Source organism: Lathamus discolor, chromosome 2 (genome assembly GCF_037157495.1).
Source record: "Lathamus discolor isolate bLatDis1 chromosome 2, bLatDis1.hap1, whole genome shotgun sequence".
Taxonomy (NCBI): domain Eukaryota; kingdom Metazoa; phylum Chordata; class Aves; order Psittaciformes; family Psittacidae; genus Lathamus; species Lathamus discolor.
The window spans coordinates 54572476-54599258 of NC_088885.1; the positions used below are offsets into that span (position 1 = coordinate 54572476).

General features: G+C 37.1%; 1 protein-coding gene across 1 annotated transcript in view; it reads right to left on the reverse strand.

The window, feature by feature from the left end:
* Positions 1 to 26408, reverse strand: part of LOC136009028 (sodium channel protein type 5 subunit alpha-like) — a 40228-nt gene extending 13820 nt beyond the window's left edge. The window contains 16 exon segments of the mRNA XM_065669117.1: positions 478 to 589; positions 4491 to 4937; positions 5706 to 6059; positions 7142 to 7294; positions 7417 to 7655; positions 9369 to 9471; positions 11061 to 11252; positions 13194 to 13376; positions 14603 to 14747; positions 15344 to 15407; positions 16000 to 16242; positions 18138 to 18241; positions 22418 to 22546; positions 23567 to 23653; positions 24495 to 24613; positions 26136 to 26408. Of these exon segments, the coding sequence (XP_065525189.1) occupies positions 478 to 589; positions 4491 to 4937; positions 5706 to 6059; positions 7142 to 7294; positions 7417 to 7655; positions 9369 to 9471; positions 11061 to 11252; positions 13194 to 13376; positions 14603 to 14747; positions 15344 to 15407; positions 16000 to 16242; positions 18138 to 18241; positions 22418 to 22546; positions 23567 to 23653; positions 24495 to 24613; positions 26136 to 26408 (2947 nt within the window).
* Positions 26409 to 26783: the final 375 nt, after the last annotated feature.

The following is a 26783-nucleotide window of genomic DNA, read 5'->3' on the forward strand; positions in this document are numbered from 1 at the left end:
CTGGGAGCTCAGATAAATTCACTTGAAGTGCCATTTAAGACACCAGGTACAGACATACATATCCCGACATCCAGCTGCACTTTCAGAAATGCTTTGCGTGCTTTTGCTCATATGCAGATACCTACAGCCTGATGCCTCAATACAAGACTGAATCATCCTCCAAAGATGGCATTTTGCTACCTAAACACAGGTGTTTTAAAACAATTTGGGCCTCTTCAAATATTGTACAGCTCCTGTGATACTTCTGCCAGCTTCATGAAGTTGTATTGCCTGCTCTCAGGCATCTCATATGGTTCTAAATGCTTGTGTTCAGGCATCCCAGCCCTGCTACAGTTCTGTGCTGGCTTCAGGTCTCTTTATCTGAATTTCTGTGTTTATAAACAAGTGTCTCAGTTTTTGCCAATTTGGAAACGTTCTAAACAGAACAAATGAACACTGGTTCATTTGGTGTCACCACAATATATAAAGGATTTTTACTTTCTGTAAAACAGTCCTTCGGTAGGGGTGAGTTTGCTGGCAGGGAAAAGGTCTCCAGGAGAATAACTGGATCCACAGTGCTGGCTTCAGAATAGCTACCAACATCAAATTTCTGCAGAGGACGGTAAAGAAGAGGATTTATTTGCTTTTCATTAATAAGGTTACCAGATTTAAAATAAATTAAACTTATCACACACCCACACCCCCAGAAAAAAGAAAAAAACAAAAAGAAAAACTGCACCCTATAAAATATCTTAATGAATTTAATGTTGCTGAACTACCAAAACAAAATTACAAACAAAAGGACAGAAAAGGCTAATCCCTCCTCTCTGTTTCCATGGCTTTAATTTAATAAAGTATCTTCTAGTCATCTACATTGGCCTTGCAGCAAGAAAAATATTTAGAAGAGACTATATTATGCTACAGCTTTACTTTAGAGAAAACTCTGATTTCTTCATGACAATCCAATTCTTTTTTCATTTTCAGAGACACAAAACATGTCTCAAAAGGCTTGAAGACAGGAAGGCCTAGCAGGAAAGAAATGTACGCATGGTTACACATTTCAAAGAGTTATTGTTATTGGTAAATAAACTACACACCCATAAAACTCAAGACAATGAGGAAAATAAATGTAAAGAAAAAGGAATAAAGCAACCTATCAGCCATAAAATATAAGTGCCCAGTATGACACGGAAAGCGAAGGCGTAAGGATAGGGATAAGAAGCCCGAGGAAGGGATAATTGCTGTTGTTGACAGCCATGCTGTTCTACACTAACTTAGGGTCCTAGGGAATCTTCAACATAGAGAAAAATGTAATTACTTAAATTCATGAGCATTTTCATATTTTAATCTAAATATAATTAATATATAAAATTAAATAATGTATAGCAAATAAAACTTCCCCACTTTCTCTAAAATCAAAAAATACTAAAGTGGTTTGACATTTGGAGGTAGTAATCCAGAAAGTTGCTGGGTCATTGGAGGCAAGCCATGGTGCTTCGCCTTTTGTGATGTGGAGCTGTTGTATTAGAATAAACTATGCTTCTAGACCAGAAAAAGTATGTCTGTTTAGGGAACTGTTTCTAGAGAAAAAAATTTTGCATCCAGGGTTGAACAAACAGAATTATCTATAAAATTGAATAATATGTAACACATCTTTAAAGTAAGTGTGTTTCTTGATTAAATTGCTTACTTATTTTGTACAAACTAATATCTGAAGCTACACTGTCAGCCATGGTTGTTTGAGAGACAAACCTCCATGCTTTAAACTATTATTGCCTTTAGAAATATGTACCATCTTCACAAGGATTCTACTTAGTACCCTTTGGAAAACCCCAGCTTATCCTGTCATTGCTGAATGAGGGAACCACTGTGACAATTTTCATCTCTAGCATATTCTGCAAGATGATAAAATTTATAATTACCTCTTTTTGCTCTTTCTTTTGGTGTGTTTCTGAAACACAACTTAGAGTTTCAGAAGTCCCAGAAATCTGACTGAAGACACTTGAACTTCGGCACTCTCCTCTATGTCTTACCCTGTCTCCCTGCATAAAATAACGCAAAACAGTTGACTTTTCACATTTTCTGACATTCTTAGAAGTAAAAATTCTTTAACAGAATATAAAGCATCCACAAAATTCAACATGTTTGTCTTTCAACAGATAATTAAATTATATCCATAAAGGCACGTAAAAGAATGTTTTTTTTCTTCAATTTCAAATACTGTGTTCCTGTAGTTACACTGTGGGAAGGTACCATGGCTCATGACCTACATTTAGCCCACTGATGTATTCCTGCATCCAAATCACTAAGTTCAGATGGACTAGCTCAGCAGCAACCTTTTCAGCTGGACCCCAAGAATCTTCTCATCTTTCTAGCTACAGGGAGAAGAGCTAAGTGATCCAAACCAGCTCTCAGTCCTGCGCTGGTTTTGGCTGGGGTAGAGTTCATTTTCTTCACAGTAGCTAGTATGGGGCTGTGTCTTGAATTTGTGCTGGAAATACTGTTGATAACACAGCGATTTTTTCATTATTGCTGAGCAGTTCCTACACAGAGTCTAATATGGGTAGGTGCACAAAGGATGCTGGGTTACACAAAGAGTTGGGAGTGGACACAACTGGGACAGCTGACCCAAACTGACCCAAGGAATATTCCATACCATATGGCGTAATGCTTAGCATATAAAGCTGGGGAAGAAGAAGGAGGAATGGGGGATATTTGGAGTGATGGAGTTTGCCTTCCCAAGTAACTGTTACACATGATGGAACCCTGCTCTCCTGGAGACGCCCAAACATCCACCTGCTGATGGGAAGTGGTGAATGAATTCCTTACTTTGCTTTGCCTGTGTGGGTGGCTTTTGCTTTACCTATTAATCCATATTTCTCACATTCTTTCATCCCAACACAGGTGGAATGAGTGAGCGGCTGTGTGGTGCTTAGTTGCTGTCTGGGGTTAAACTACAACAGGTTAATAATTTTTTGTTCACCTTCTGATAAAAAATTGTAAGGAAGGTATATTGGAGTCTGCTGCCTCTTATTACAACTGCATGTGAATAAGGCAGGCTTCTGAAAGAAATTAGCCTGATGTCCTTTTTTGCTAATACAAGCTGAAACTACTATTGGGTGTTTCATACACAGCTGCAGTATTGTCAGTGGGCTAAAAGGTATCACCCTTACCTTCTATAGAATCATAGAATCATAGAATAGTTAGGGTTGGAAAGGACCTCAAGATCATCTAGTTCCAACCCCCCTGCCATGGGCAGGGACATCTCACACTAAACTATCCCACCCAAGGCTTCATCCAACCTGGCCTTGAACACCGCCAGGGATGGAGCACTCACAACCTCCCTGGGCAACCGATTCCAGTGTCTCACCACCCTAACAGGAAAGAATTTCTTCCTTATATCCAATTTAAACTTCCCCCGTTTAAGTTTTAACCCATTACCCCTTGTTCTGTCACTACAGTCCCTGACAAAGAGTCCCTCCCCAGCATCCCTATAGGCAAAAATATTTGTACAGGAATAAGAATCTCAGAGTATGACCCAATGATTTTGAACTAAAATGCATTCATGCATGCTTTGTGCCTTCTAAGATACCTCGATGGTGTCTAATTCATACCCATGGCATGTTAGATACAGCACAGGATATACAGGAACTGACAGACACCTTTTTATAGAGGCATTAAGAAGCTGTATGAGCTGACCCAGCACCTCAAATGACACTTGACATCTATAAGGTGAGTAGTACGTGAAATCTTGAAATTCAGGTATCTAAGTGGTGTAATCTAACAGTGGCTGATACCCAGTGTCATCTGAGGTGTTTCTACACACCCCTGGCCACCAGATGTTAACGGAAGTTCCTATAGCATCTGTGTCTTATTTGTCAGTCCTATGTGGATGTGACAGATACCTCAAGTATCTCAAATATCCCTAAATGCCTATGTACAAGAAAATGAATCACACTATTTTATCACGGCAATATAAACACCTCGCATGCAGAAAGACTCGAGCTTTTACCTGCCCAACACAAAAAAAATTAAGAGATATAAAGGGGAGTCCAAAGTATCATAGAAGTGAAAAGGGGATTAAAAAAAATTAAGAAATTAATTTTTTAAGGCAAAGCCTTTATTTGCTTTTCATCTGGACTCTGTGCAACTGACAAGCAACGTAAAAACAACACAAGAGTACTGTCCTCAAAAAATTCCAGGTGCCATCTGTAAGGCAAAGGAAACTTTCTGTCTTGATCAAACTTCATTTCGCAATTGACAACCATAAATGGAAGCAAAACAGACCAAAGCAGAATGATGGTTATCAATGAGAGTGATGAAAAAGTGAATATTCAACATTATTAAATAACTAAAACTATTTGGGTCTATTTTGCATTTTGAAGCTACTAGAAGAACAGAGAAAGTAAAATGACAGAAATGACAGAAAGGATAACATTTACAATTGAGTCTTCAAGATCATATTTATAGACACAAGTTACAATAATTTTTCAAATATTACTATTCCCTACCTGTTTTCTGTATTCTATTTCTGTGCATACACTATGTTCATCACCGCCTTCATCCGTGTAAGTCTCTGGTACTGCAATGGGAACACAGGTACTATGACTGGTCAAAACTTCTTCATATTTCATTGTTACTGAGGAATTCCTTTCAGTATTATAATAATCCAGGTCTAAGCAGCTGTTGTCTGTATCCTTTCTGACATCTGTCATGGGATAGTTATTTTCCTCTTTGGCTGAAATTTTCACCAAAGTCTTCTTTTTGGCTGTTGTTTTGAGGCTTCCTTTCGTTGTTTTGCCACAATGACACAAAATTCTGTCTTTCACAGACTGCAGGCCCTTGCGAATCCGTGCAATGGTAATCCGACTTTTGGTCATTTGTCCAGATTCTTCTTGATCCGTTGAGGAGTCAGTATTGAAAGAATTCAGCAGCAAGGCAATGAACAGGTTGAGCACCTTAAAATAGTTAAAGTAAGTTGGAGACACTACTGGTAACAGAAAAGGCATTTCAGAAAACTTTCCTTAGATAAAAACATCTCAGTCTTGCCTTCATCAACTGCTGCAATGAAATAATTTACTATTATACTGAAATATTAATATATTATAATATGGCTCTTTCTGGAAGGAAGAGCAGGAACAAAAAGAAAGAACTGACAGTTTGGATCTAGCACATATATTTCATATGCTCTGATGTCCATAATGTCTACAAGGAGGTAGATACATAGAAAAACAGCAGGCGAAGATAAATTTTAGTAACACTACCATCAAAAAGGATCTGGTATGTGCCAACAAATCAAGCACATGCAAAAGATTTTGTCTTCCCGCATATATACAGTAGATCAATTATGTGGCACACAAACCAGAAAATCTGGGGAATTTAGATAATAAAAGGATAAGTTGGCAAGCATTAAAAGCACTGAATAATTTGGTTAATTGATCCTAGTAACACCAAAGATGAAAAAATCAGAGACCAATTTATCAAAAGCACTGCACTTCTATACTCTGGGTAGAAGAAATAATTTTATTTTGCTTAGCGGCTACCTCTTGTGTGAAAAAGAGAAAGAGGAAAAGGAAAAAAAGTCAGAAGAAAAACATACAGTAAGTACCATCCAGAAAAAAAGAATACTGTGAATATTTTTCAAACAATAAAGTTTGCCTTGGAAAAAAAGATGCTGGTGTAATTGGATTAATTCAGAATGGACTGAAAAAAAGCTTGAAACTCACCACCAGATTTCCTATGACCAGGATTATCAAGAAAATGGGAAGACATGGCCCTTTTCCAGCCACTTCCATACATTCCCACATGGTTTCAACCCATTCTCCACATAATATTCGGAATATAATCAGGAATGAATGATAAAAATCCTTCATATGCCAGCGTAACTCTTCATTGGTGCTTATTTTATAATAATTGCTTTTATAATAAGGACCTAAAATCTGCTTTCCTACTACAGCAAAAATAAATATAGTGATAATCAAAACCAGAGTGAGGTTACCCAGAGCACCAACTGAGTTTAGAATTATTTTCATAAGAGTATTTAAGGCTGGCCAGAATTTTGCCAATTTGAAGATCCTGAGCTGTAAGTAAAACACAAGAGAACAACGTGAGTAGCAAACACTACATAGATAGCACAGCACAAATAAAAAACAGACCTTGCATTTATCATGCTGGCTTTACTACAGGAATGCACCATAACTTTTCCCCTAAAGAAAGGTTTATGTTTGTTCCAATGTGAAACACTGTGCTTCAGCTCACATAGTTAGTTAGTATTAATAGCAATGATAACAGAATTATTCAGCTGGTTTACAGGTACTTGCATGAGGCTTATGAAATGACTGCATTGTAGACTAAATCAAATACATAAGAAAAATTGAAAAAATAATTTTTTCTGCCTCTTACACAACTGACTTAAAATAGGATCTGAAAAGCCAGGTGGGATCTATTTTATGCATTCTCATGAGTAAAAAGGACAGTTTTAGTAAAATTAGCATCAGGGCTGCTCCAATCTTTCAGTCATGATACACAAGATGAAACAGAATTCAAATTAATTTCTAGGTGTGATGACTCTGAAAAGCTATGAAGAATGTCAGAAACATTTAGGAAATACAGCACTCTGAATACATAGTAAGGATGCAAACAAAAACATAACATTACACATAGACATCTCAGAGATATTCCTCCTGTTCGCTAAGATGGAGGAAAGCCTTGAGAAGACCTCAAGGCCAAACTTAAGCCTTGAGGAAAGCTGTGTTATTTTACAAATCTCAACTCAAAAGGAAAAGCTGTGAGGGAACCGTTGCTATCCCTAAGCTCATATAATACCTTTTCCTAATGGAAGATCTGAAATGTAGTCGAGTGGTGCCACTGTACAGACCTAACAGAAAGCCAGTGAACTGTCTGCTAGGTCAAATCTTCAAAAGAGCACATTGTGCCACAGGATTTATAGTATCCAATATACACAGTATAATAATCATATTGAATGCATTTGTTAATATTAATTTAATATTCACTCTAATTAAATATTCACACTGGCTTGCTGTTTACTAATGAAGATAAGTGATTTAACAGGTTCACCAGTAAAATAATTTGAGGGTGTTTCACTGTAATCTTTTACAAATCTATACAACATATACTTACAAAAGAATAAAGAAATAATTACCAGCCTGAAATATGATAGATTTTCTTTAGAGCTTATTAGGTCAATCATTACAATTAGGCTATCAAAAATATTCCATTTTTGCTGAAAATAGTTGTAAGGATCAAGAGCAATGATTTTCAAGATCATTTCTGCAGTAAAAATCAGGGTGAAGACCTGGAAAGAGGAAAAAGAAATCCAGCAAAAAGTCACTGAAAAAGTATGTCTCTTTATGGGATTGTCCAAATATAAATACAGGGTCATAACTCCATATTCACTCTAACATAGACCTAACTTACCAAGTCACTTCCATAAAATAGTCCTTGGTAATTAAGGTTCACATCAGGCTCCTCCAAAGCCATGAATAAGGTATTTGCAATAATGCAAACCATGATCAAGGTTTCAGCAGATGGATCCAAAATTACCATTTTCACCTTCTCTTTGACTGCTCTCCAGAATGGACAACAATTCCAAATTAGATACTTTCGAGCAAGATGTTTCCATCGAGAAGGGAATGCAATTTTTGACTTTTGCATTTCTAAATGACAAAGAGGTAAAGTGACATACAGATAATTTTATGTGCAATATCATAGCATGAAGAAAAGGACAATCACTCATAGAAATGTTTGAAAAGAAAAATTATTCATGTGAGCAAAACAGCATCCCTGAAAATAAACAGTTTCATGCATTCTACACAAACATATTACGGGCTATTTGAAGGCCACTATCAACAAATCTCTTAACTAAAGAAACAGGTGATATTGCCCACCCCTTCATATGTTTAGTAAAGTATTGAAGCGTGATAAAGGATCTGTATTAAGGAGAAATAACTTAATTGTCTTTGGAAACTGTCAGCTAGTTTCCTGTGTGTTGCATCCATGCAGTCACAGATGCAGCACGGCTTGAAGAAAAGTCCAGGATAAAATGAAGAAGGGTGTGCCCCATATCTTGATGTCCCATAGTTGAGGATAGGGTTATAAGATGAGTTAGAAGGGACCTCAGATCTGTAGTGCAACCCCCTTCTCAAAGCAGGGTCAGCTATGAGGGCAGAGACACATAAGCTATCCCTCTGCCTGATTGTCCCCATGGTGAAAGTTTCTACTTACAGTTTGAAACTCTCTTCTTTCAATTCATGTCTGTTGCTTCATTTTCCACTGTGCACCATTGTGAAGAGCCTTGCTTCATCTTATTGAGAATGTCTTCCTACACACTGGAAGGCTGATATTAACTTTGCCTCAAAGCTTTCTCTCTGGCCTGAACCAGCCCAGCACTGGGCAAGGGCTCCAGCAACTGGCTTGGCATCACCCTACTGAACTCAGTGTATTTTTGGTACTGGGGAGACTGGGGGGCAAACTGGGCAGAGTATATGGTCCAGGAGGTGCTTAATAAATGGTAATAATCACTTTTCCTCTGGCTATACTCCTTTTAATAAGTATAGGATACTGTTAGCCATTGCTGCTACAAGGGCATGGTGCATGCGCAGCTCACTGCCCACAAGGACCCACAGGGCCTTTCCTGCAGAGCTACTTCCCAGCCAGCCAGCTCATAGCCTGTATTGTTGCAAGAGGTTCTTGCAGATTTGTCGAAGTTTACATTTGTTCTGGTCGAATTTTCATAAGGTTCTTGTTGGCCCATTCCTCCAGCCTGTCTAAGTCCCTCCAGATAGCAGCTTTTACCTCCAGTGTATCAGGACGTTCTCCCCCTAATGTGGTGTCATCTGCAAAATTCAAGATCAAGCCCTCTGTTGCCTCCTCCAGGTCGCTTAGGACAAGATGGGTCCGAGGATACACCCCGGTGGTACTCCACTTGTTATGCGCCTCCAGGTAGAATACAGCTTGTTCACCAGACACTTGAAGTCCAAACATGCAATCATTTTTTTTTTTTTTAACCAGCTGGTTGTCCACCCTTGCAGATCCTAACACCCTAACTTGGAAGAAAAAGTACTGTGCGAGACAGTGTTGTAAGCATTGCTAAAGTCAAGGTAAATGAAAACATTGCTCTCTTGTCATCCACAAACCCCATTAATTTTACTGTATAGGGCAATCAGGTTGGCCAGGTATTACCTTTGGCAATTGTAAGTCACAATTACAGATATGTGATATGAAAATATTTACTGTACTGAAAGGTACATTTAATAGCAGCATAATTTCCTCCAGTGACTTTTAAAATAATGCTGGCTGTTTGTGACATTTTGATCTCTTAGGTCAAGTTACACAATCACCATAGGAAAAACACTAAAGAATGACTTAACACAAATTACCTGTAATAATAGTGGCTGCACTCATTAACCTTTGTCTTTGAAAAGGATCTTTAATAGAGTCCACTGACAATTCATAGGACAGCAGTATCTGCCTCTGGTTAGAAAGACAACAGAAGATAATATAACAAAAGAATATGAAGAAATGGCAAATATTAATAAAATTATGTCCAGCATAAGATCAATATGGCCTTTTAAATACACAGCTTTATGAATCTTTACCTTGCTGGAAGGATGTAAAACAAAACAATACAACAATACCACGTGTTTGCTTTTGATGGTGTGGTGGTGTGTTCCACCCCCCAACCCTTCATTTCCCAACTGTGCTTAAGTGATAACTATCAGTGGTGGTGGTAATGCATATGTCTGGGAAAGGCAAAGAACATTTAATCAAAAACAGTAATATTTTTCAAGAAGTTGTTTCCTTTTGAAAATATTTAACAATTATAATAATGCCATTATATAAGTAGTGCTGGGGTCTTTGTAACATGATAGTAAGAACTGTGCATGAGATACATGGTATTTCGCCAGTGTCAAAGGTACTGTAAAAAAAAAAAAAAACAAGATTAGGAAAAGTAAGAAATTCAACTCATAAGAGCAGTTTCTTAATGGATTTAGAAAGGAGTGTTGAGCAAGGGAACCAGAAGTCACAGCTGTAAGCAAGATGTGAAACAGCACGTGTAGGATTCAGTCTAATATTCAGGCATCCACGTTTAATTTGTTCATGTAAACAATGCATCTAAAATCTGCTTTATTATAATTGATGCTTTATATATATGTAAGTTTGATTCATCTAAACCTAAGTGTCTGAAGCCATTGGAGACTGTCTGTTTAGACATTTGATATCTGAGACGTCCGTAGTCTCAGACCAAGCAGACATGACACATCATGGCTGTACCCTTCTGTAGAGCAGGTGGAGGCCAAGTAAGACACTCTAGAAAACATCTAATGTCACTAGGGATTAATTTGTGACCCAAAAATTCAAATCTATAGTCGACTCTGGGAGCTTAGAATGTAAATAACATGTAGACACCTGCAAACAAAAACCTGGAGCACAATCCAGTTGTCTAAATCTAGAAATTTTGTAACATTTACGATGCCATAATGTATTTGAGATATTCACACAGTTCTGGAAGATGTGCCACAGACACCAAAGATACCAGAATATCCAAGATTTCCAAGAACATCTAAAAATGGCACTAGATTCTTATAGTTACAAAAGTGAATTATGCCCCTAACATTAGATATCTTCATACTGAACTAACTACAACCCAGAGAGTATTTAGGCTAGAGAACTAGCTGTGTGTACAAAAAAAAAAAGAAAAAGGTTAGGCCACTGGGGAAATCCTACAACTTACAGGATTTTGTATGTTTATTTATGCAGCACAATAGAGATGCTGACAGATCTTTCCACTGCTCTAAGTGCTGAGGTCTATACTGTGTCTTAACTATGCTACTGACGACCACTTCAAACCTCCCTTTCAAGTCCGTCTAGTTCTGTCTCCCTTTGGTCCCAAAATCTAGCTTTCAGATTGCTAAAGAGAGGGGGGTGGGAGGAGGTGTGTGTTAAAAAAAAAAAAAAAAAAAAAAGAGGAAACAATTGCAAATACAGAAAGCTTTTCTTCTCATCTACTTGTCATACCACATGTAAGTCAAATGAATCTATCTCCTGTTTCAAATACTTACAAGCTTCTTGTGGCAGTGAATAGGCTGTGACTGAAAAATGTGTTCATCTTTGTCATGATCACTTAAAATTGAACTTTTTCTTAAAATAGGTTTTTCTTTCTTCATCGCTTTTTCTTCTGAATTTTTCAATTCAGCACCTGACACTTTGGATTCGACATGGAGGGCCTTATTACCTTCTCCTGCAGCCAACATCTGTAAAAGAATCAGCAAAAGATCTGTCTATTAATACAAGGCAAATGCCAATGCATGGACTAGGACTATATACAATTTAATTACTATGTTATGCATGCTCTGAACCAACAATTCCTACTTTTAAAATATTAAACTACTACAAAAAGATAGGAGTACAAAATGCTATTTACAGTATTGAAAGATAAAACGGTGTTACTTACCAGCTACTGTAATTAAAGTCTGTCTTTGCCACCTTAGATATTGCATTTTGTATCTGAATTACAGGATACTCTGGTGTATCCTTTTACTCTCCTTTTCCTGCTTTGGAAAGGACCTTGAGCCCAAAGACAACAGAAGACTAAGGGCTTAAACTACATCCTAAAGCGTTAAACCTGTCTGAACTACTAATCCCGTTGAATGAAAAATAGGTGGAAGAATAAGTAAAGCTCGGCAAGCTGGAATTTTGGACAGAGAAACATCACAGTCCTGTCAATAGCCACAGAGGAGGAATTTGGCAAACTGGTGATGCAATTCACCTGAATGATGAAATTGGATAGTTGCTAGAGAATATTTGAATGTCCTTTTACAAGTCTGACTTTTCTGATTGTTAGCAATAAATCAGAGGTACCTTTTATAAAAAGTTAAAAGATAAAATGTCCTACCAATAATTTTCAGTCTATCTTGTTGCTCAGCTCAGAGCTTCATTTCTCAGAAATAAAATAATTTCTCAGAAATACCAACAAAGTGACACCTGCTCCTATACAGGCAAGGAATGAATGAATCTGGGCAATATTGTGCCAAGAGGAAACACTGTAGAAATCTGATGTGTGTCTATGAGGTCTCCAAACCAACAGCAAAGAAATTAACACAGTCTCTGGATGTCCATCTACATTGATATGGAACTAATGGCATTAGCCTGGACAAAGACTATGACTGCTCTTGTCAAATAGTAGGCCTTCTGCATACAGTCATTCAAAAAAAGGCATGACATGCCTTAAATAGCCAATCAAGTGGCTCTCAGAAAGCTTACATTTTAAATCAGTCCTGAAATCTATCAGCATCAGAACTTCCAATATCAAGGAACCGTAGAAATGACAATTTTTCTTACATAGAATCATAGAATAGTTAGGGTTGGAAAGGACCTTAAGATCATCGAGTTCCAACCCCCCTGCCATGGGCAGGGACACCTCACACTAAACCATCCCACACAAGGCTTTGTCCAACCTGGCCTTGAACACTGCCAGGGATGGAGCACTCACAATCTCCCTGGGCAACCAATTCCAGTGTCTCAGCACCCTAACAGGAAAGAATTTTCTCCTTATATCCAATCTAAGCCTCCCCTGTTTAAGTTTTAACCCGTTACCCTTTGTCCTGTCACTACAGTCCCTGACGAAGAGTCCCTCCCCAGCAATCCCTATAGGCCCCCTACAGATCCTGGAAGGCTGCTATTAGGTCCCCACGCAGCCTTCTCTTCTCCAGGCTGAACAGCCCCAACTTTCAATTTATGTACTCGTACTTCCTTCATCAAACTGCACAGTAACAGCAAGAAGGAGTATTCAGAGAAAGGATTTTTTGTACACAGCAATAGTAGCAGTGTACAAGAATGGGGTAAACCACAGAGCACAGACACCTGTGCAGTACCATGAAAGCTATATACTTGCCAGCAAGCCAGTCCTGTGCAATATCAGGTCTGCAAATCCTAAAACTTCATACAATTTAAGTTGGACTTATTCTGCTGGTTTGTAACACAGAAATACTTATATATATTTATATATATTTATATATATTTGTATATATAGACACACATATGCATTTAGAAAGCGACAGAAAGACAAACGAAGTGTAAGAAAATATTTCAAAAAGTAGATGCTTAATTAAAACTCTTATTTTCCTAATTCACAAACAGAAGAAAACAAAAGCAACCATATATTATATATATATTATCTGTAATAATTTACAAACCTGTTCTTCCTCTAGAATTTGATAGGCATCCTGAAGTATTTTTTCCTTTTCCTCTAGAGCTTTATTTTGCTCTTTATATGCCAAAGTTACCACAGCCAAGATCAGATTGAAGAGATAAAATGAACATAAAAAGATGACTGCCATAAAAAATAAAACGTAGCACTTTCCAGATGTACGGATAGTCTGTGAGGAAAATATTATAATAAATAAAGGTTATCATAATTTTCATACAAACTAACTTTTAAAATAGAATTTCTAACTAACTTCAAACAATTTATTTTCCTATACAAAACAAAGGCTTAACATACTTCACTGTTTTCATTAAAGAACAGTAGGATATACCTCTGGTCTAAGTTAAATAGAAGGTGTAGAAATACATCTAGTCAGGAGTTCCCCTGGCCTCCAAGTGATTAAATTTCAGCTCTTAAAAATGTCTCTGTGATCACACAATGTTTACTCTTTCTTAACAGACCATCAAACACTCATAATGATGCCATTGCAGACAATAATTTACAAAATACATTCTTAAAATTAAATTTAATATCTCACAGCAAATTGGACAAATGATCATCAGAGTTTAAGTTAAGAGAAGACAACTTCAGCTGTAAAGAGATACACAGGTGGCTAGCAGAGAAATTAATAAAACTCAGTAATACAGATGAAAGTTAGGATTATCTAAACAGTCATGAAAGAGGCTGTGATGAGAGAACCAGAGGCAGTTGACTGATTGCTTGCTGTTACATTATCTCAATTTGTACAGGCTGCTGTAAATAAGTTAAGGTAGACCATATGAAAGTTGCAAAACAAGGCAGAGGATAATACCTTTCTAGCAAACGCCCTGCATAGATGTAAGGGACTCAGAGAGTTCCCTACATGCTATTTTTGTACCATTTTTACCAAAAAATGGAGCGCGAAAGTTAAATTCAGCTCTCTGAATCAAAACATGAAAGCTTCTTTGGTTTTGTTTTTTTTCTGGTATCAGTTGTCAAAAATTTTTTGAAATCGGTGTATATGTTGAGCCAAAAGGGTTTTGTGAGGAGTCAGGACTTCAAAGGAAGAGTGTTACAGTGTGTGTAACAAGTCCTCATCTCAGCTGCAGCAGCAGTGAGCTCACTAGCCAAATTCACTATATACCCAAATTCTTTGGCAGTTTCATATTAATATTTAACTATTAATCACTGACCCAAGTGTGCTCTCCAATAAGCATACACAGCAGGATTGCTCTCATCCAATGTCACTCACAGAAGGTGTAGCAACTTAGTGACTTGAAGACAATTCGTTAATATTTACATTGATTTTAGAAGAAATTTGGTATCAGTGATGTTGAAACAGGTGCAGAATTTCCTAGTGGACATAACATTCTAAACTGCATGTCTAAAGTCATTACAGCAGGTAATAAAAATACCTACTTGTCTGTAGAGACGCTCCCAGTAATCCTGTGTCATAAGACGGAACAAAGAAAGGAAAGCCCAGCCAAAATGATCAAAACTTGTATAACCAAAGTCGGGATTCTTCCCAATCTTCTTACAGGTATAGTTTTTTGGGCACTCATCACTAGCAACAAAAGAAACGTTAAACAGTATTTTCTTGCAGTGTTAGATTGTACCTGAAATCATCCAGTATACAACATCAAATATATATTTGGTGAGTTTATCTGAAAGTCTGTTTCATTATTCCCCAATATAAATCTGCTAGAAGGGCTGATTTATATCAGACAATCCTAGAAAGTCATTTGTCCAATCAAACCGCTAGACAGAAACTCTAGTTCTGCCAAGTTTCTGACTAGACAGAAATTCTCCACCAATGTAGGTTACATTCAAACAATTAAGAGGGGAAAAAATTGATATTTAAAAAATAATTCACCAAGAGGAGGAGAGTTTATTCATATTTCACAAGTCTTTACTATCTCTCTCCCTACTCATGCATATAATTCTACATTACCATGATACTACCAGTGGTCAGCAACAAAGCACATAAATAATTGCTTCCATCCTAGTACTATACTTCATTCTTTTTCTGATGTAAAATATCTGGGCTTTAATTTAACAACACACAGACATTCCACCCTCTTCATCACCATTCCTTTAGGCCATAAAATATACCTGGAGGAAAAAATAAGGAAGTATACTAAAACTGTTTTGTTCACTTACTCAGGATATGAACTGAACCCACAGAGCAATATTTCAGAAGATTTATTCATTCTAGCGCAGATATCTAACAAAAACAAATTTATTAATTAATAAATCAAGGAATCAAAAAATCAGAAGTTGTCAGTTCTTACAGCACTCTGGCAGTAAACCATACATTGTTGCACTTTAAAATTAAAAACCTTGCTGGACCAAATCTCTGTGAAAGGCTCCTTTCACAACAAAGGGCACATAGGGTTGTTTCTCAACAGATCTGTCCCTAGGGCAATTAAAAAAATTAAAAATCATGAACAGCTCACAAGGTAAGATTTTATTTGATCTCTGCTAAAAATAAAAATGTCTGTCAGAAGCAGGCAAAATCCCTAAATGATATAAATAAGTAATTGAAACATTCTCTGTGCAGTACCCCTCAAATTAGGATCCCCATGCAATGTGCATAGGTGAAGAAGGAAATGCTTATAGAAAATTCCATCTCTTCTGTCCTACAAACTGCTAATCTTTCTCCAAATCCAGGATTCACTAATCTCACATTCAGCTGCTCCAGAGGCTTCCTATTGCTACTTGTGCAAACAGAAGGGCATACCTTTTCGTGATAAATATGTGCAACTATATTTTAACATCTCTGTTAAAAAAAACCCAAGACATACATAACAAAATACACACATTATGAAATGAGAGAAAAGAATAAAATTTACCTTCAGTTTCTGGTACATAGATCTTAGCATCCTTACATAATGTGTCATTGTAAGCAGTATTATTGAGGACACATTTGGATGTTAAATTGCCCATAAAAAGCTGAAGGCCTATTAGAGCAAACACACTCAAGCAAAAAACAGTGAAGATCAACACATCTGTAAGTCTCTTAACAGATTCAATAAGTGAATTTACGATGACTTTCAGACCTAGAAAAGTAAGATTCAACAATGCACAAAATAAGAAGAGGAATGCAGTAGTATTCCCATATGGTAATATACAACAGTTGCAAGTATGTTGTGGCTTTGTAACTTCAGAATACTAAATGAGGTAAAATAAATCATAGGAATGATTAATGTGTTTTTACTTAAAATTCCTAATCATATCTTATCTGGCTTTTACTTCCTTCCAACACTAATTTTGCTAACTTGAAAATTCTAAATTAAGACAGCATCTAAGCAAACTCTTTAAGAATGTTAATGAATATGGACAGATTTCTGTGCTTGATTAACATTCAACAAGTACTTCACATTGTGCCAAATATACATTACAATAAAGGATAGCTTCTGCTGACCTCATGGAATTTTGTCTTTGAAGTTAATGCCTTACAGGTATCACCAGTTTAAAAACAAAAGAGCATCTGTGACATTAGGAAAAGTATGTATGCTGGGGAACACCCAGCTGGAACGCAGCTTGGCAGAAAAAGACCTGGGGTTCTGGGGGGCACAAGCTGAACATGACACAGCAACGTTCTCTTGCAACAAGTATGAATGGCATCCTAGGCTGCATTAGGCAAAGCATGGCCACCACGTCAAAGGAGGTGATCATTCTCCACTACTCAGCACTGGAGAGGTCACACCTGGTGTACTGGGTTGAGCTCCGAACTCCCCAGTACCAAACAGACATGGGCACACTGGAAAGAGTCTTCTAAAGGGTCACAAAGATGACGAGGACTGGAGCACCTTTCCTGTGAGGAAAAGCTAAGAGATCTGGGACTGTTCAGCCTGCAGAAAAGAAGGGTCAGGGAGGATCTCACTGTGTATAAATATCTGAAGGGAAAATGCAAAAAGAATGGAGCCAGGCTCCTTTCAGTGGTGCCCAGTGACAAGTCCGTAAACCATGTGCACAAACTGATTCCCTCTGAACATCAGGAAACACATTTTCACTGTGAGGGTGACTGAGCACTTGCACAGGCTGCCCAGGGACATTGCTGAGTCTCCATCCTCAAAGATACTCAGAAGCTGTCTGAACAGAGTCCTGGTCAACCAACTCTAGATGGTTCTGCTTGAGAAGATGGGCTGGACCAGATGATGTCCAGAGGTCCCTTCCAATCTCGACCATTCTGTAATTCTGTGAAAATGGGTTACATACAAACTGAAGACCAATATTCTGGCAGAATAACTGAATTTGAAATATGACATAGCCAGGGAGTGATATCCATGATTTTTCTAGAAGTCTTTGGTAAGAAAAAAGTAAAATTACATTTAATCTCTCTTCTCCATACTGAATATGAAAGAAAAAGTACTGATGGGTGGGATTAATATTAAAAATTAAATATTTCTTATGTTTCATTCCTGTTACAGTAGAAAAAATATATTTACAATTATATGGAAATTGTAAAGGTAATATAGATGATGACAACAGGGTGAGTGACGCTCCTGGCCCCTGAACAGTTTGGGCCTGGAGCAAGCAGTCCAGCTCCCTCTCAGCTTCCCTGATGTCTTTTAACTACTGACAGTGTCCTGCAGATCAGCCCCTGCTGCAGGAGGACCTCCACCAGTGCGCACCGAGTGCAGCCCTGTCCATTATGCACCTTTGCCTCAAGAGACAAGTGGATGCACTTTCTACACTCTAAGGTCTGCACGGGGTGAGTGAGCAGCTGCAGGTACTGAGTTACCAGCTGGGCTTAAACCACGACAATGATAAAAAATATTCTGTTGGGGTGCTGCTGAAATTTACTACAGACTGCAAAACAGTTACACATTGCAATCTCCTTAACAGTCATAAAAATTGACCAGAAAACTGAAGACAAGAACAGGAAAGGAATTATAATTAGCATACTGCTGAAGCACAGAGAAAATCAGTAAAACATGCTGTTCCTTACCTGGTATTACTGAAATAGCTTTCAAAGTCCTCAGTACTCTGAAAGTTCGAAGAGCTGAACCCTTGCCCATAGTAGCACAGCTATAAAATTAAATCACCATATAACTGAATGACAAAGATCTAGCTTTTCAGAGCGTATGAATATTTAGCACACAGTAATGAATAAAGTACAGCAACAAAATAGGTCAACTATGTCCTAAGGTAGATACATAAAGTTAGGAATCTAAGTCCATTTTTGGATATTGATATAAAATTATAAGACTTTAGAATAGTACCTCTGAAAAAAATAAGGTTTTTACTTAATGTTGATTTGGATGCTTAATTTTTGAGCTTTTATCCATCAAATGTCAAATAAATATAAAACCTTCAATGTCATCACTGCCAGAGGCTAATCTGATTTAGAACACCACATGAAAATATATGCTGCAGCTACCTCAAAAATATACAATATATACTTTAGGAGAAGGGTGTTGAGAAAAGCTAGGTTTACAGTATGTTAATTCTGTACCACATGGCTCTCTTTCTAACTTCTATTTAACAGTCAGCTAGGTACTTGAGTATTGAAACTAGTTTCAATTTAATAATTTCAACAATTTGAAAATATCAGAAAATTAATACTTTAGCATATTGTATACAGCACTTAAGCAGGCTTTGTATTACGTAACATATTTTATATGGTGTCTTTCATGTCTGAATGGACATGAATTGTGATTCATCTTATGACAGGATCATAACCGGTAACATAAGTCTTTAAAATAAAAGTTCTCAATAACAGAATCTGATAAACATTGGTTGGAAAGGACCTTTGGAGTTTGACCTCTCACTCAAAGCATGACCTTTGTCAGCAATAGATGAGAACACTATGCCTTTGCCTAGCCTGTAATATTCAATAATTCTCAAGTACCGTAAGTAACAACTGCACTTCAGTTAACTGTTACAAACATTTTTATTTGTTGCATGATAGGACCCCCCTCCAAAAAAAATCCAGAAGGAGATACTGTAGTGCAAAAGTGCTTATATCTGCTTGAATACAAATTAATTAGGAGCATGGGTTGGAAAGTAAGAACATTAAATTGTTCATACAGTTGCTGGACTTCTTGATAGTGGCTGATGATTAACAATGTGTAAGCTCCTTAGTTTACAGATTACCCATAAGAATACTTTGTTCTTATACATATATATGTGTGTGATGACATCTGAGTTCATAACCTATTATTTACAAAAAAGGAAAAAACAGTCAGGGGTATACCTGTTGATGGCAGCCTTTGCTACAGAACCCATGAGAGGGTGGAATTTAAGACCCCAAGAGAAATAAGCAAGATGAACAGCAGAATAACAGTCTTGGGCTTTAGGACAGTAGATTTCAGCATGTTCAGGCATCTGAAACTGCCCAAAGGGAAAAGCAGCCCCCAGAACATCTGGTTGATCTTCAAGGGTATTTTCTTTAAGGCACAGGAATGACACGCTCTACTCTGTAGAAAGTCAAGCAGATGCGGCAGAAAACCAGATCGGCTGAACAGGGAGCTCCTGACTAATCTCATATTCAAAAAGGAAGCGTGCAGAAGGCTGAAGCAGACATAGCTCTGGGAAGGGACAGTAAGACATTGCCAAGCATGCAGGGATGAAACACGGAAAGATAAAGTGTTCAGCTGAAGTTGAAGTTAGCAAGAGATATGCAGGGCAACAAGAAGGGCTGCTTTAAGTACATCAGCAGTAAAAAGTTAACTAAAGAAACCCTGGGCCTGTTGTTTAAAGGGGCAGGGAACCTAGTGCCAAAGGACATTCAAAAGCTGAAACTACTCAGTATTGCCTTGATTAGTGAGGTCTGCTCTCAGACCTCCCAGGTCCTTGAGTCTAGTGTATAAATCTGTGGAAGTGAAATATCCATGCATCTGTGTGCTGTGATTGAAGGGTCCAAGTTCAGCTGGTGGCTGGTAACTATTGGCATCCATCATGGGTCAGTCCTGGGGCAAATATTTTTTAACAATTTCATTAACATCCTGAAGAATGGAACAGAGTTTGCCTTCAAGTTCCCAAATTCTTCAAGTTTCCAGGAGGGAAAGCAGTCAATACAAAGGGTGGTAAATCTGCTCTGCAGCATGAACTTGATGGACTGGAGTTATGGACTGTAGAAATCTCACGAAGGTTAGCAAAAGCAAAGAAAAAATCTTGCCCCCAAGTCAGCATGATCACAAGTAGGAGCTCAGGACAGACTAGATAATGAGTAGTTGTGCAGAAAAGGACTTAAGGTCATGGAAGTCATGGGCAGAGCACACTTGTGAAACAGAACTCCTATCACATGCTGGTCTAGATTAGCATGAGTCTAGCTCATATGTTGAGAAGTCTAGTTCACACACTGAGAAATCTAGTTCACACATTGAAGGAAGTGATTTCTGAGAATGAAGCTGCATCCAGATTTTTCATTTTCAGACATTTTTCATAGTGGAGCAGGTCCAACCAGGGCTCTAAGGAGGGCAGTAAGACAATCAGACGGTTAAATTATTTGGCTGGATTCGATTTGTTGAGTCTGAAGAAGAGCAGGCTAATGTTATGCTGGAGCAGGAATCTTAATTGCTGGCTGCAGCTGTCCAATGTAAAGGCTTTGAGAAGATGGATCTAGGCTGTTCTTGAAAGCTCACCATGAAAGAATGAGAGGCAGCAGACATAAGCTGCTACACAAGACATTTCAATTAGAAATTTCAGAAAAAAAACCCCAACACAATGTGGTTGGAATAGCTAGCTCAGAGACGCTGCTGAACCTCCATGCTTAGAGAAACTCAGAACTTCCCTGCACGAGCTTCTGAGCAGTCTAATCTGAATTAGCACTGCTTTTAGTACAGAGCTGAACCACATGATCAATAGAAAGTCCCTTCCAATCTAAATGACTCTAAACCCCTAATAAGTTGGACTATGACAACTGAAAATCATTCAGAAATGCTACATGACAGATTTGCTTTGACAGCTCTGAGACTGGACATGAATGAATCTGTTCACTGCTGCAAGTACGACTATTCTGCTTTCAAGATTAACATTCTGTATTAGAGATGCAAATTCTGACTTGGCTTCTTCATCATTTCTTGTCCAGCTAGCTAGTTGGTTTTGACATGATTTTAAAACTGATCAGAGCAGTATTCCATCTGGCCTATTACCCTGCTTTCAAGAATTACCCACAACAGACGCTTACAGGGGAGTTTAGACTCAAGACAGTGATGCTTCCCAGTTTTAATTTTTCCAGTAAGTTTATAGGTCCGGCACTTCCTGAACAAGACATAGTATGTTTGTATTTAAAGTAACCCTTAATATGTTTTTATCTGGGATTTTGTGCAGATGACTTCCGGATCAAACTAAGTTCTTTACATCCACAACCTCCCATAGGAGGAATGTAGGGTGAAAAATTACTCCTTTTTTATTCTGCCGTATGACGACTTCATTTGGTGCCTTTAGCTCTTGTTGTAGGATTAAAAAAAATAAAATAATTTATTCTCTTTTTGGCTTTATGCTACAGACTTCAACCCTATTCCTGCTCTGTATTTTCTTTTTTCATTACAGTTCTATTCTATTTTGTTTGTTATTGTATTGAATAAAAGATATACAGCTTTTCTGTATCTTCTTTTAATTCTTTTGAGATGTCAGGAGCAAAATGACATATTGTCCTAGAGAAAAATACAAGACCACACACAGAAACAACTATATGTTCTGCTTCTTTATTTCTTACCCATAAGGTCCTTATTTTCTATTTCCTTTTCTGCCCATGATTGCACACCAGAGAATTGCTTTCACAAGATCATCTATTTGAACTCCAACATCATATTTCCAACAAGTGAAAGCCATTTCAGAACCCGTAACTGTGTATGCAAAGTTAAGTGTGTTTTTCCTTAAGCATTAAGGAAATAATTCTTGGAATTTACCTTTTATTTATCACCATGTCATTCAACACCATTGTAATCCACTTTGGAATCTTCTCAATTGAGTTTCAGCTGATCCAGATTACAACTAAGAACATAAACGGGCATGCTTGGGTTTGGCTGTCCATGCAATCACCTCTTAAAATTTAAATATGTACTATATTGAGAACGATCAGTTCTAAAATGAGCTTTGCATTTAGGTCTTGCTTTAAGGCCTAGACTATTCTTCTCTTTGCAGATATGCAAAGGATGATTCAACCACAGTAACCCGTAAGCAGGTAGGATGCCAAACACTCTAAAGAACTTCAGCAATATCAAACAGCATTTTATTTGGGTGTTTATCCCTCGAGTACAAAGAACACTGAATTCTACTTACATTATGACAGTAGTGGCAAAATCCATGCAGTTCCATGGATCTCGAAGAAAGGTAAATTCATTCCAAACAAATCCTGATGCTACTACTTTTATCAATATTTCACAAGTATATATGCCAGTAAACATATATCTGAGAAGGAAAGTGCATATTAAACTTGCAGAAATAAAAATATTAATGAGATTGAGAAACATTCAGGCACATTCCTACCTTTTGTATGATTTAGTCACTGGATGGAGATGAAGGTAGAAAATGTGAAGTAAAGTAAATACCATGAGTATAAGAGGATGCCTTCCTGAATTTTAATAAGATCTCTATGTAAAACTATAAACACATATGTTCATATAAGTATACGATACTATTTCTGCGTGAAGGATGGTTCACATTTCCTTATGAAATGTTTTTATGGCTGTGTTTATGTACCAAAGCAGGCTGGCAAATTACCAAGCCTCAACATTGTGGCAGAACAATAACAGCAAAGATTTATTTTTAGCCTATAAAGTTTGCACATTCTATACATTTATTCTGACAAATCCTACATAAAATTAAGCTATCATTATCACTGTGCTTACCCCAAAATTAGAAGAATTAAAATTATAGAAACTCTGAAGCTCCAGCCACATTTTCAAGATTTAATTCTGGAACATAAGCTCAAGTTACACTTGATATATTGTACAATTATAAAAGGTAGCAAAACATTAAGTGGCTTCCTAATGTAACTGTTTTCTAACGTAAACAGCAAGGAAGAATTGAATTAATATTTATCCCTTTATAGCTTTTGCATCAGCCAGCCATAGGAGAAATTTAGGTTATTGCCTTAGAATGAGAGATATTAAGTTAGAATCCTACTGCACAGTCTCTCTAAAAGGCTTAATCCTTAAAAGGAAAAATGAGGCAACCTTCTATGTTACATCAGATGTCAAAATTAGGTAACATAGAAAAAAGGGCATATGGTATAAGCCTCTAAGAAAAGGCACTGAAGCTCCACAGAAGACTGTGTGACATAATCATAAGAATAATCCCAAATCTTGCCCAAGAGATCTGCCTGAGAATTTTAAAGCCCCATAACTGAATCACCACATTATTTAAATTCTTCAGTCCAGCATGTTAGTATTCCAAGAAAGAGTAAAAAATGGTAACCGAAATACTTACTCAATCCAGCAGAGGTCCTGTGGAAGGTTTACAGCCATGGAAACACAATTGAGCAGCACAGTACATATAATAAAGTAAGTAAATAATGTGAATAATAAGTTAAGGAAAAAGTTCTATTCTATTAAAAATGATGTTCAAAGAAGTTGCTGATATACACATAAGAAATCATACAGGTATTCAAATAAATTCTTTGGTTTTGAATACGATCAGGACTTTTCATGCATTTTCCAAAGAAAACAATGTCAGCTCAAAATTCTGCTCAGATGGATAAACTTAATGATTTAAAAATAAAAATGAGTCAGCAATAAGTTCCATAAAAGGACCTATTTCTTCAAATTAATAATTCCGAGTCAAATCAGATGTTTGGCAGAAGGAGCAGAAACTATTAAGCCTATGGTTTTACACCCGCGATCCCTCACATTTTTACATACTCCAAACTTTATTCATATTATTGCAAAAAAAGATTAAAAAAAAATGGGTGGCTCTTCAGAACTTTCTAAATTGGAGTGCGGAACGCATTTTTGGGGATAACATCAGACTCTTTCAGCAAAGCATGGCTGAAAATCACATCCTTCCCGGGATGTCATTGGGTTTTGTGGGGTTTCTAAACTTAGGCTTGTCACCACAGTAGGGATTTCGAAAGAGCTCTGGATAAGGGCTAAAATATCATACAGTCGCCTTTACATGTTGTTTTATAACAGTATCTGCAAATCATCAGATTTGCAGATTTGAGATTTTTTGGCATTTTAATGCATACCAACACCATGCAAATACCTCAGATGTTGTAAACCAACATTCAGTATAACTTTAGAAAAATCTCTCTCACAGCTATATGAGCTTACATTTACATTCATATGAACAAAGGAACAGAACAACAGAAAAGGTTACAGTATATTTTAAAACTGAAGGGAAACCAATAAAAGGATATGAATGGATCATAATTTTAATTGCTGCTTTTCTGACTGGATTAAAAGGACTAATTATACACAAGGCAGACGTGGCAGTAAACCGGTAAATAGTCCTGTTTTTGCTTAATACCATAAAAGTCTAGGGGGAAAAAAAAAAAAAGATTCACACAGTATTAAACATTTTAATGAAACAAAATTTCACCCCAAAATTAAATGTTCAGGTTTTAAAATCTGCATCTAGAACTATATCTAACTGCAATTATGAGCAATGCTTTCCTGTATTCTTACTTGGAGCTACGGCTTGACGATACTACATTGTGAAAGAAAGACAGAAGCTACATAAATCACAGAATCATAGAATGGTTTGGGTTGGAACAGATCTTAAAGATCATCTAGTTCCAACATCCCCTGCCATGAGCAGGACAGAAGTTAAAAGACAAAAGTTCATTATTGCCTGTGAGGAAGAAGTTAGTAATGGGAATGAATTTGAAGAGCAAGTGATGATACTCACTTGGTCAAAGTAATTGAAGGATATAATTTTGGGACTTCAACAATGGTGTTAATCATAGTTAAAAGTACCTTACTCTCGGATAGCTTTACAGGCTACGAAAAATTATTTACAAAACACATGTGTAGGACTGCCAGAATCTAGTCCTAAACTAAAAATTTTAGTTTTGAAATATACCTAAATTACCAAGTAGCACTGTAAATTCCCTCTAAGCTACCTTAAGGTCTGTGAAGATCTAAGTATTTTTGCCACATGAAGTAAAAATGAAATCTCTTAATTAAAAAAGCAGAATTCACTACCTTTTATGCAAATACCTTGAACTGAATCAGCCTTAGTTTCTCTTCATCAAGACTGATTACTTTGAGAAAAGAAATCTCTGGAAGAAAAAAAGCATTCTGCATGTTCTCTGATTAAATTATTATATTCCAGTAACTTGCTGGTATAAATTAAAGAAAGCAACATAGGGCTGGATGGAAGCTTCTGCTCCTCAGGTCAAGTACCCCTTAATAGTAAGTAATCATACAATACACATCTAACTCAGAAGGGATTTCTAGAGTACCTACCTTACACAGTCCTGTAGGCAACAGCACAAACCACTTTGAAATACCATGGAGAGTATGCAGTATAAATATGGTACAATAAACAAAACTGATGAGACATAAAATAACTGGAAATTCATTTACTATAATGAAAATACGTGGGTTTGCTACACAGAGTACTTGAAATATCTCACATATATCTCCCCCAGTTTGTTTAATATTTGTAATTCAGCAAAACAAATGCAGTAAGTCATCTACTGTTTGACAAGAACTGTTTATATGACAGTAAGCTCAGCCCCACAGACATCATGCAAGTTGCTCTGCAAAACAAAGCATCAGCTATCCCAGAATATACTTCCTATCAGAGTGTATCTACCAAGTGTATCAGGTTTTCACAATTAATCCTAGTTGCTGACTGGAACTTAAAATACCTTTTCGTTACACAATGTGGAGCATACCTTAGCACTCCTGACCCAAAACCCACCAATAATATTTGAAGAATATCTTCATCTACAGAAAAATCAAAACCCACCAGCTCCTGAATAGAGGTTTTACTATCTCTTAAGAGTTCAGAAGACAAAATTGAATAAAATAACGCTTTTGAAAGTTTTAACCTTGTGATCACTGTAGTATGAATCAATATCCTCCAGGGGTTCCCCAATGAGCTCCACAGGAAGATCCCCATACAGAGATGGCAATTTTTTGCAGGTTTTCAGATCAAGCTTAGGAGTAAGCTTATTTTCTTCAACTTCTTTGCCCTTGTTCTCCCTTTTAGTTTTCGCTTGCTGGGATTTTTTCTCAGCAATTCTTTTCTCGATTGCTGCCAAGGACTCACGGGTGAAAGGTCGAAAGTTGTTAGTTTCCGAAGACCAAAACAAGGGATCCATTTTTCCTTCCATATGTTTATTTCCAGTGCTAGAAGTAACTTAAAAGAGAAAGCTACTGACAATTAGAAAATAACAGAAATAATACACAAATTAAAAAATAATATCTAACAGATGAGTTCTTCTGTGAAACCCATATTAGATTAGACTAGAACAGACTAGACTAGAACAGACTGTAATAGAATAAAATAGAATAGAATAGACTCTTTCATTTGGAAGGAACCTACAACAATCACCTAGTCCAACTGCCTGACCAATTCAGGGCTGACCAAATGTTAAAGCGTGTTACTAAAGGGCATTTTCCAGACACCTCTTAAACACCAACAGGCTTGGTGCATACACCACTTCTCTAGGAAGCCTGTCCCAGTGTTTGACCAC